Genomic DNA, 12,701 nt, shown 5'->3' with positions numbered 1-12,701 from the left:
ATCAAGATTAGACATCGTGTTACATTTCACAATACGTCTTGGACCCTGTTTAAACTTTTATTTAGCGATGACCACTTGCCACAAGTAAAAAGAAACCTGCTACTTTTTGTTTCCAGCTGGCAACCAACTTTTCACGTTCTTAACCAATTTATTTTTGGTTGAAATGCTGCAAATGCTTCAAAATTAGGTGTGAAAACCATATCATGTCAAGTCATGAATCTTTAACTTCCAGGTCCAAGTCCAGTCTGAAGTCATTTATTTTCCATCAAGTTGCAATTCATCAGCTACTCAAGTCAACTCGAGTCCAAGTCACAATGACTCATCTCTATATTATATCAGAAAACACATCGGGAGTGTTAATTCAACTCACAGAGTGTTAAATTTAACTTCTCATGGATTCTGAGTTAAAATTACACTTTGAAAAGTGTTAATATTTTAACACTTTAATAGTGTTTAATATCTAACACCCTTAGTGTTGTTTTATGACACCACATAAGTGCACTTTTAACTCCAAATTGTGTTATTCCTTTTCACTTTTAGTGTTAATTTTTAACATATATTGTGTTACTTTGACACATTAAAGTGTATTTTAACCCCAAAATCATGTTATTTACTTTCACTAATGTGATATTTAACAATCATTGTTTTGTTTTACGATACATTAAAAGTGCATTCTGTCTTTAGCCGAACATACAAGTCACAAAATCTGAAAATCAACTCCAACTGAAGTGAATCTAACTCAGGTGTTAACATGTAGCAACACTGGCAAAGCTTTTTGTTCACTAAAAGTGTTAAAACAACTCCAAAATCAACACTCACTAACTCAAAATGATTAACACTGAAAAAACAACACTACACATTTTTCTGTGTACTGTAAAACTAACTGTCTGTCTGCTTGTCTCCTAACAGAACAGTACCATCTGAATAACTCTGCTTACGGGCCGTTTGGACAAGGGCTTCCACACCCGCACAGCAACCACAGCACAGTAGGACTCAACAAATATACCTCCCTCAAAGCTGTGGGTAAGTCGGACACGCAAACACACACTCAAATGATGCTGAGTCCAACTGACACAGTAACCTTTAGAGTACAGTAGGCTGGCAGTGAGGGAGCCGTCAGCGGACCAGGGTCTCTTTGCCTCTTGGCAAACAGAGAGTGATCTTAAAGACGAGCCCACGCTGTTCCTGTCCATGGTGTCATAGCTCAGATCATGGAAACCGCCTCTACGTGAGACGAGTGATTGACTGACTGCAGTAGACTTTCTCAACAGTTCCTCATGGCTGATTCTCATGAATGTGGTGCAGCTCAAACACTGCAAAAAAGCCTAATTGTGTTTTTTGGCCTAAAACAGTGATTTAAGTTGGTAAAACTTGGAAATATAAATTATTGACATTTAGGGCAATAATGTAAGTTAGCACAACAAAGGAAGCCAGTTGTCTGCTCAAAAACAAGTTTGTGAGTTGTTGTTACTTATATCTTTAACCCTATAAAGCCAAGTGTATCATATTAGATACAGTCATTTTTGAGACCTCTACATCATCAAAAACCTGATGTATACATGTGTTGAAGATAAACAAACTGAGCAACAAATTGCACAAAAATACCAGATGTAGCAAAAATGATATGCAGATTCCACGAGTGGATCAGTCATTGCTGCATTAAAAAACTTCATCTCAGCAGATGTATGATGTTGTGTTATATGGAAAAAAATATGTATTTTGCATGTTTGAGGAAAAAGGAAAAGTCAAAGTCTTAATAGGTTAAAAATGTTAGGTTTTATATGTTTTTGTTAGTTCAAGAAAAACAAACTGTGAGCAACAAATTGCACAAAAAGACCTGATGTATCAAATATGATAAAGATTAGAATTCATATATGCAATTTATTTGTTTTTTAAAATTCGTCAGCAGGTTAATAAGCACTTAATTTAATTTTCTGGCAAATATTTCATGGTTCAGGCTTTATAGGGTTAAGTTGGGGTTCACAACAAGGGTCAATAGTTCTGCTAACTCTTATTTCTTTCTTGTGAAATGTGGGAAAGCGGTGAAATTCGGTCATTAGCGAAAGCTAGCGGCTAACAGATGCTAGCGGCTAACAGATGCTAGCGGTGCTGCTTGTTACAGCTACAAGAGTAGCCATTAGCGTATCAATGCTAACTCAAAATTGTGGTCGCAACATTAGCTGACATTTCATAGCAGCGTTACAATCGTGCCAATTCAGCACATTGCAGAAGTTAGCAGAAGTAAGGATTAAAAGTTAATACAATGTAAAATTATAAGTTTGTACAACTTACAGTTGAGTTGAAATCATAATTCAGAGTTGAGCAAACTCAAAAACAAAACTTAAAATATTTAGTTTAATTGTCCAACTTAAAATTTTATCGGTTTGTTGCCTTGAAATTTTGAGTTCATTCAACTTTTCTTTTTTTGCAGTGTAGCAAAAATCCAAGAGCATTGAATATATATTTTCTTTGACCCTTTATAACATATCTAAAGTCACTGTTTAATATGAATTAATAATCCATTTTTAAAAATGTAAGGTATTTTCTGACATTTTTAGAGACACTGTGAGCAACAAAATTCATTACCGTAACACATTTTTAAATAAAAAAACAACGGAAAAAAAATTCATACTTAAATATGCTCAAGGGTAGCTGGTATCACCAACATGTATTTTATTAAAATATACACATATTTTAATGCAAAAAAATTCTATCATTACCGTAACATTTAACCATTTTTTCTCATCAATTTTCATTCAGATTTTGTTCTTTATACATTGTTAAAATCCATTATATTTAATTATATTCTGTTATATTATACATTTTTAAACAAATGTTTATTTATTTTTATAAAGTTTATTAAATATTTATTGTGTATAAGTGTGGGGAAACTGACATTTTTGAAAATTACATTTTTATCTGGACGCATTACGGTAATGAATTTGTGAATCAAAAATATGTTTAAAAATATAGAAAATATTATTTTAACACAAAACAATGAATTGTGCCTCATTATGGCTATATTGTTCATTCATATAAAAGTGAAATATATTTAGTTTAATAAAGTATGTCCTTATAATCTTCACAGACAGAACTTAGACTGGCTTTATGAGAATCACCCTGTTAACAGGAGCTATATTACTGAAACCTTTGCTTTAATTATCAACAACACACTGATCTTATTAGAGCTAAAGTCTCTGTATAACAATATTTTAGCAGATGCTAACCAGACAGCAAAGGACAGAGCTCTATAATACATGTGTTCCATGTAACAAAACCTCTGGGAGCAACAATGAGGCTTTAGTGTGCGAGGAAACTACAACTGGGGCGGACATGATGAAAACTATGTGACTGCACTGAAAAAAATTGGAGGGACATTTACTTAAAAAAAGCTAGGCAAGTTTTTCCACACAGACAGTGTTTGTAATCTTTACTCAGGCTGTTTCTAAGTAATATTTATTTAATAGACCCACTTTTAAAAAAAATGAAAATACACAAGTAAATTGCAGATTCACTGATGTCCCTCAATTACATTTTACTTGAAATATCAACTAATTAAGCCAATGAACTGGTTTAGTGAATATTACTTGGAACGAATGATTCAATTTACATATAAAACTGAGGACACATAATAACAAACAATCACTAAGCAATGCACTACATGAAAAACTGCTATTTTAAAGTAAAAGCACTGAATTCATATTTCTTTGTAGAATTTATATAGATGATTGATTTTTTTCAGTGTAGTTATTGTCTCCGCTTGGTTTTAACTACACCAACTACTGTGAACCTTTAACTATACGTTACTCTTTTTACCATATTTTGTCATGAGTTCTTACAGTTGTGTATCATTAGTGGATGCGTCCTGATTTTGGTAGCTGAGTGTTCAGCAGTAGAAGCCTGAGATCACTGCCTATTTGTTACCAATATTAACTTTCCACAATTTTATCCAATTGACCAAATTTTAAGTCTAAAATGTATGCAATGCAACTGTAGTTAAAGAACAATGGAATTAACCCTCTGGAGTCTCCAAAAGCACCAAATCATGACTTCTTCATGACATCCAGACTAGAAAACAAAGCAGCGTGGAGCCCTACTGTAAATTTACCTCTAAAGTTCTAGTTTGATGATGACATACCAAGTAAAACTGGAGACAAGCTCAAATATATTTTGTATAAAATGATAGAACTGGATGGAACCCTCTTATATGTTATATTTGACACCTTTGTTCACATTTGCAACATTTCAAATTCTTTATAGAGCATGATAGTGTTTTGAAAGTTAAAAAAAAGATTCAAAATCACATTTTATGTTGGACTAAAGGACTAAAAAATACACAAAATGACCAAAAAATACACAAAATTACCCAAAAGACACACGAAATCACAAAAAAACACAGAAAATGACTAAAAAAAAGACACAAAATTACCCCCCAAAAAAGACACAAAATGACAAAAAAGACACAAAATGACAAAAAAAGACACAAAATGACAAAAAAAGACACAATATGACTAAAACATGACCAAAGAAAGACACAAAATGACAAAAAATGTTGCGCTAAACACACAAGACACAAATAAAATAGAGTCCCACTAGAATAAAAACCAGAGTTGATGACAGGATCGCACACAATCACAAGATCACATTTATGTTGGGTTTTCTTTGTTTCTTTTTGGTTTAAAATGTTGATCCAGTAAGTCAGAATAAAACATCAATTATTATTAGGTCATATAGGTGAGGTCATGCTGAAAAAAATATACCAACATGGCATTTAAACATTTTTTAAATGGTGTATACAGGCAGGATGAAAAGGATTCAGAAATGGACAAAACGGAGTTAAAACCGTCGCATTTACATTACTTTTTGCAGAAGCCCTTTATAAGAGTACACATCATATACTGCTCAAGTAATGCATGACTCATGATAATTTAATGCATAAATTACTGCAGGATGAATCATGAATTCAGACCCTTGCAGTTGCTCAGTCGTCCTGAAAGCAGAAAAGCACCTTTACTCATAGAAATATTACATTTTTCTTTTCATCAAATTCAAGATTAGATGCATGCATATACATGTTGCAGACCCAATAATGGAATATTCCACATTTACAACCTAGGCGGTTTAACAAGTAGGTGGTGTAACTGCAAAGCTACTCCAGTCTGGAAAAGAGGCTGTAGGGTTTTCACCAGGTAATCGTACAGAACGTTTTGTGTCTGTAAAGGTCACACACACACACACACACACACACACACACACACACACACACACACACACACACGTTGTTATCCGTGAATAGCAGTGGGTGTAATCCTGTACAGAACTACATTGAGTCACACGTATCAAATTAGAGCAAAACAATCCTCTTCGGGTGAGCCAAAGGCAAATCGCTGCTTGTCAACGTAGAATGTTTTAACCTTTTTTATCCATAGAAGTTTGAATGAGATTGAGTGTGATATTCGAGCAACAACCTGCTTCACACACTGTACATCAAGTCAGGGGCGCAGATGGGGCTTTTTAACTGGGGGGGACAAAGCTGTCAGCAAATTATTTCAACTCAATGAGTTATTTTTCCACTCCATGCCTTAACCAAAATGTGTTTTACATTCACAAACATTTTTAAATGAACTGTAGTGTAAACAACAACCAACATATTTACATAAATAAAAACAAGTTTGTGCATGAAATTCCCAGTGGAGCCAAACAAATTTACTGACTTGAAGCTGACTCAATGAAGGACCCAAAAACATCTCTCCTCCTTTCATCACCCTGAACATACTGCTGGGCAACTTCTTGTCTGTCCAGTCTGTGAAGCCTTTAGGACCAGTGTTTCCCACAGGATTTTCTCAGACTACGATGGGAATACCCAAACAAAGTAGTGGGGTCTGGGGGCATGCTCCCCCGAATAATTTTTGTCCTAAAAGCCTAAATTTGGTGCCTTTTGCACATTCTAATGCCACTATTCCATCTTAATCATTGCATATTTTTATTGAATTATTGTAAAGGAGAATAAAGGTTCTGTTATATTTAAGACATATTTTGACAATCTTCTTGTAAATTCTGTGGTGGACTCTGCTAACACATCCATGTGCTCTTATTGTGGTGCCTCTCACACATTCTAATGCCACTATTCCATCTTAATCGTTGCATATTTTTAATGAATTGTTGTAAAGGAGAATAAGGGTTCTTAAATGTTTTATTCAAGGCATCATATTTTGACAGTCTTGTAAATTCTGTGGTGGACACTGCTAACACATCCATGTGCTCTTATTTTGAAAACTACACGTGTTTGCTTTTATTTTGAAGGCGGGTCTAACACGTTCTTACCGTAACAACTTATGATGTGTTCAATTTACACTGAAAGTCGGAACTTGGAGCTTGGCACAATGTCGAAATTTCTGACATTTGTGTAGACCTTGAACGCACCATTAGCCGTACCACACAAAAACTCGTCCCTAGTGCCATTTGCATGAATGCATCAAGTACATTTACACTGCCTGGTAACAGCAGAGGCTTCTACAGACCTTTAGCTGTTGGCTAGTGTGGATTTGCATTTTCAGTGGCTTTAAATATATAATTGATGGCTACATATACATGCTACCAGTATATGTTCTGTAGCAGACCTGGAAAAATGTATGTAAAATACTCATGACCCTTCAAACAGTCACTGTAAGAATCAGTCCTTATTGTCACACATACAGTTTTAGCAAATGGTCTGCAAATAGAACATCCAGATATTAAACAACTTCATGTGAATAGGATTTTTATCAGTTTTAGTAACTGTTTTTTTTTTTAAAAATAGTATCGTTTGAGAAAAGATGAAACAAACAACTGTTGTTGACTTCAACTTTCGGACAAAAATGATGAAAACACACACAGAGACAAGGTTACTGTTCATGTAGCCAGGAAGCTAGCGGCGATGACCTCAGCTTTTACTTTATTTAAATAATTCTCTGTGACATTCATGCTAGCCCATGACACACACACGCATACACGCACACACTCCGGACTCAGGGCGAGGGTATTTATAACCCTTCATTGCAATGTCCCCACATCCTGACACACACATACCTTTACCTCCATCATCCTCACTCTTCCTCCCCCCCGTCGCTTTCTGCCTCCTCGTACTCCAGCGACAGAGGAATACCGCCAGTATTCACCTTGAGGCCATACTCCAATTGGAAATACTTAAATCACCAGCTTTCCCCTTTGATCTTCTTCAAACCCTCCCCCTCATCCGGACCATCCTTTGCTTTCTTTGATTCTCTCTATGTGTTATCTCTCCACTCATTTATTAAAGTCATTTTTCTGGACGAGAAAGTCCAATTTATTTGTAATTGGAGAAAAAGTAACCTGTTTTGTTCTTCTGATGGCTCACACTGACCCTTCCCACTAGGCACTGCTGTTAGACTTCATTATTTTGTCAACTTGTTTTATATCATACCATTTCATCCTTTCCTTGTCCTCCTTCAAATTTTCATCTTCTTCTTGCTCCTTTATTTCTAGTTTTCCATCCTAATGTGTCTCTCTTTTTACACTTGATCAGGTAAACTGTTTTAGTGGTGTTTCTTGTTATTATTGAGTTCTTTTTTTTTTTTTAAACAATATTTTCTATTAGTTTTCAAGTTTTACAGTAAAATTCGAACAAACAAAAGTAAATGATAACATACATAAAGAATGCCTTCATACACACACACACCCATTCACACCAGGTAAATTTGCACAAAATTATATATGTATACATACACGCACACATACATACACATGCATGCACACATATGCATACCTAAACAACATGTACATACATATATTCTTATAAACACACCCATATACAAACACAGGAATGAGTTATTAAACCTGGAAGTAAGTTAGCATGTTAGCATCCTGAGGGCTATCCTATCAAACTCAATGAATGATTAAGAATGGGTTTTTGATTAAATTCCTGAGGTCTGTGGTTAACATTAGATTAATAGATGTTTGCATTTATTTGTACGACACAAAACATGTTAGTAAATACCCCAACTTGTGAATTTTTAAGTTTTACGTGTCCTTAAAAAGTCAGTTGCTAACAAGTGGCTAAATTAGGCTACAGTGGTTGTCTTGGATATTAAACGTAATCACGCCGGACATGGATGGCAACTCTCTCACTAGTCTTCTTTACAGCCTCTAGTTGTGTGTTTCACTGCTCTTGCAAACTCTTGTAGATTGTAAAATATGTTAATAAACAATTTATCAGACTACAGATTTGCTAGCTTGTCAAAACCGCTGGTTAGCTTCTGAAGGATAACGCTTGTGACATTAAAGTCATGCAAACGTGGTGTAGTTAGCAATAGCATAACGTTAGCTTTTTACTTCTATCGGCTGCATTAACGCTTCAAACATCATTAAAGTGGTGTTCATTTATGAAGATTGTAGCCCATCAAATTTTAACATAGATAGGCTACAAAATCACAATTACTGTAGCTATCGTTAGCAAAATACAAATTGAAAGGCTGTACACTGCAAAAAAGGTGTGTCTAAAAACAAGATAAAAACACTAAATCTGAGGGAAATTATCTTGCTGCATGGACAGATAATTTCACTTGACAAGATTTCTTGAATTAAGATTGTTAATCTAGAAATAAGCATGTTGAACGCTTAAATAAGAAATTAACTCTTAAAACAAGATAAATTATCTAACACTTCTAAATCTAAAGGTTTTTTTATCTTGGTAAGAAACAAATAATCATCAGGTCACTCTGCTCGGGCCAGTTCATCGCTGCTTGCAGCTTTAATTTATCTTGTTTTAAGAGTTAATTTCTTATTTTAAGCATACAACATGCTTATTCCTAGATTTAATAATGTTAATTTAAGAAATCTTGTCAAGGGAAATCATCTGTCGATGCAGCAAGAGAATTTCCCTCAGATTTAGTGTTTTTATCTTGTTTTTAGACACCTTTTTTGCAGTGTACAGTGCTTCGTTAGTGACACTTAGTACACTACTTTTCACGGTGCACTGTGGGATAATTTGAGTCCACTATGTAGGGTATCACCATTCTCACTATACTGTGGGCAGCTCTACTGTATGGCAAACTCTCTATATAGTGTAGTGAGTAGTGAGTGATTCCAGCCTGAAGCAGCAGAATGTATTAAATTGAAATGGCTTTTACAATGTGAGCTAATTTCTCCCTTCCAAAGTAGCATGGTGTCCCTTTAAAAGTTTCCAAAATACTTTGAGAGAAGATGACATTGCTGACAGGTCGGAGCCGGGAGGACCCAACATAAATGCATCATGGATTAAGTGTGATTCAGTCGTCAGTGTTTGTACAATGACAGACTGTGTTTTCACATTGACAGTTCATTTTAGGCTACTTCTGCATGTGACTCACTGCTGCATCAGACTGTGACAAATTGAAAATGACTTGGAAAAGTATAAACAAGTTTAAGGAGACCAAATATAGCATGTGTTTGCTGTACTGGCCTAATTGTTAAAGGTTACAAACAGAGCACGCTACAGTAAATGAAAAGATTCAAAGTCTTTTCTGAGCCTGGAACCCAGTCAGATCTGCCGATTTCCTCCTGGGGTGACCCTCGCTGTGCCAATCACAACTGTTTATTTCATATAAAGGGGGGGTAATTTAATCGGATGATAAATGTCCATTAAACTCACATCAAACTGTCAAACTAGGCAGCGCTGATTGAATCCACATTCTGTTACTGTGTTGCCTATTTCTTGCCTCAAATGTTTTCAGATACACATTTTAATGAATGTTTAGCTGTAATTTGATCAGATCTTGAATTTGCATGGAGAACATGCAAATTTGCATGGGAGAACCAGGCCTAAAAGGGCCTGACTGTCAGACCCTGCTGCAGTAAAAGGAGTGGTTTTCTAACTGGGGGAAAGAACTTGCAAGGTCTGAAGCAGTGGTCCTCATATTGCAATTTTGTGACTCAACAGTAGTAACGTTACCTACTGCAAATCGGACCTGGGCAGGTCCCCGAATGCTCAAGCCTTGAGTCAAGGTCCAGAAGCGACCGGCTACCGTAATAACTGTTGTTCAAGTTTGTGCACAACATTTTTTTCTCATTCACGAAACGCTTTAATCTGGGACATTTTCGGAAATCTGGAAATCAGGGACGTCTGGTCACCCTAGACAGCAGTAACTCTCTAAAAATAGCTAACATTGGTAACAAGTATTTTTCTGATAAATGCATGAAGAGATAAAAAAAATATCTTGTGCTCATGTGACATTCCAATATAACTTTTCTTCTTTCACATTTTTTTAAATTGTAGCCCATCAAATTTTAACATAGATAGGCTACAAAATCACAATTACTGTAGCTATCGTTAGCAAAATGAAAGGCTGTACACTGCAAAAAAGGTGTGTCTAAAAACAAGGTAAAAACACTAAATCTGAGGGAAATTATCTTGCTGCATGGACAGATAATTTCACTTGACAAGATTTCTTAAATTAAGAGTCTGGTGCCCATGGAAACACTTTGTCCACAGGCACCGACACACAAAGTGAAAGTTCCTTGTAGTTGCTTCAACTGAGATTTAAATTGTGTCAGATAATACAAAATGAGCCACGTTCTCATAAACAGAAGTGATTCTACACTGCAAAAAAGGGGTGTCTAAAGTCTAAAAAGCTTATATGACATTCCAATATAACTTTTTGGTAACGCTTTATAATAAGGTCCTTAATAACCATTAATTAACAAGTAATAAGGCATTGTTCTGGCTTTAGATCCGGTAGTTGCAAAAAGCATAGTTAACTTATAGTTAACTTATAATAGATGAGCAATAAAGTATATTTTAATATCAATAAGCAAACAAAATAAGATTAATAAAGGCATGGCAAAGACATAATGGGTGGGTCATGGGTGTTTGTAATGCCATTATTAACACTTATATAAGCTTATAAACACACAATAATGTTAATAAGCATCTTGTAAGGACTTTCAAGGGCCTTATTACTTGTTAATTAATGGTTATTACAAGGACCTTAATATAAAGCGTTAACAACTTTTCTTCTTACACATTTTTTTAAATTGTAGCCCATCAAATTTTAACATAGATAGGCTACAAAAATTACTGTAGCTATCGTTAAAAAAACACTAAAGAAATAAAATAAAATAAATGAAGTTTTGAACACTTCAAAAAAGAAATTAACTCTTAAAACAAGATAAATTATCTAACACTTCTAAATCTAAGTTGTTTTTTTATCTGGGTAAGAAACAAATAATTTGCAGTGTATAACTTACTGATGAATACAACCTGGTCTCACAGAAATCCGTTAAATAGCCACGGATTTCGCTTAACTCAAAATCCGTGGAATAGCCACGGAATCACTCAAATTTCCGTGAAACTGACACGGATTTCGCTACAATGCAAGTTAATGACAGTCATATTTTTCTGGCGAGATCTTCTCCACAAAGTGATTATGTACATTCACTGAGTGAATATTTAGAAAATAAAACATATATTTCTCGCTAGAAATGTGATCAAAATCCATTTTTATGCAGAAACTAAGTCAAAATATTGATTTTTTTACTAAAAATGAGAGAACTGTCCGCCATGTTTTTTGTTCTGACCGCTGGGACCTTGAAAGTCACGTGACTTGGAACAAACTAATAGGAACAAATATCCATGGAATAGCCACGGGATATGACTGTCATTAACTTGCATTGTAGCGAAATCCGTGTCAGTTTCACGGAAATTTAAGTGATTCCGTGGCTATTTCACGGATTTTGAGTTAAGCGAATCCCTGACTTAGATGTTGCTTTTTCTCACCAACTCCTTTTCTCTGTTCCAGCTCACAGCGCGTCTCGCAGCTACTACAAGAGCTTCCCTCTCATGGACTTCTCCCAGTACCAGCCGGTGGCCCCTCCCTCCTTCCAGCCCGTTCCTGTCCCCCCCAAAGAGAAGTCGTACATCCACCAGCCGGTTTCAGCTCACCACGACCTCCACGCCCCGCTCTCCATCTCCATCCCCTCCGCCCACTTGGAGCACGCGCGCCTCCCCAAGACCACCACGCACCCGCTCCTGTCCAGCTCGGCCTTCAAAGCCTGGGAGCCCAGCGCCCGCCACGTCCACCGGCAGGCCTCCGCCCCGGGCCACGCCCCCACCACCGCGCACGGCTCCACCCGGAGACACGGCTACTCCACCCGGAGGCAGCAGAGCATAGAGAACATGACGGATCTCTTCAGCCAGCCCTACGGAGCCATGTATGTAGGAGGTGGAGGGGGTCCGGGGCAGGGGCAGCATGTACAGGGGCAACACCCACCTCAACCCTCCTACCACCACCACACCAGGCAGAAGAGCTACTCCACCCACAGCACCACTGAAGTGACTGTCTGAGCAGCGAGGCCTCAGAGAGTAACGTTGCTGCGTGTTAACTAAATGCCGGAGTTTGGGATAGTTGGCCGGTATTAAATAGGGAGAGATATTTGGATTTATGAGATGAAAAGCTGGGTTTTATTAAGTGAAAACAGTGAGATTCAGAAGAAAAAGGAGTATACCAGAAGCACCACTCGTATAATGCTGGTGAAGAATATAATTGGACTCATATAAAGTCTATGGACTGTCTTCCACTCAGGCTCCTAATGGTCACACAGCCTTCACAGAAGCTTTCATTGGGGTTGTACAGGTTTATAGTGCTAGGATAACAGAACTCTTACAAGTTCTTAGAGCTGGGAAGATTAATTTTGTCTGTGAAAAGTTT

General features: G+C 36.5%; 1 protein-coding gene across 1 annotated transcript in view; it reads left to right on the top strand.

The window, feature by feature from the left end:
- The window catches only part of shisa8b (shisa family member 8b), a 57,312-nt gene extending 44,975 nt beyond the window's left edge, over nt 1-12,337 (top strand). The window contains exons 3-4 of the mRNA XM_059324909.1: nt 910-1,023; nt 11,793-12,337. Coding sequence (XP_059180892.1) covers nt 910-1,023; nt 11,793-12,337 — 659 coding nt within the window. The remainder of the gene's footprint in view (nt 1-909; nt 1,024-11,792) is intronic.
- Nucleotides 12,338-12,701: the final 364 nt, after the last annotated feature.

This window comes from Centropristis striata, chromosome 21 (genome assembly GCF_030273125.1).
Source record: "Centropristis striata isolate RG_2023a ecotype Rhode Island chromosome 21, C.striata_1.0, whole genome shotgun sequence".
NCBI lineage: Eukaryota > Metazoa > Chordata > Actinopteri > Perciformes > Serranidae > Centropristis > Centropristis striata.
This window is presented reverse-complemented; position numbering and strand designations above follow the sequence as displayed.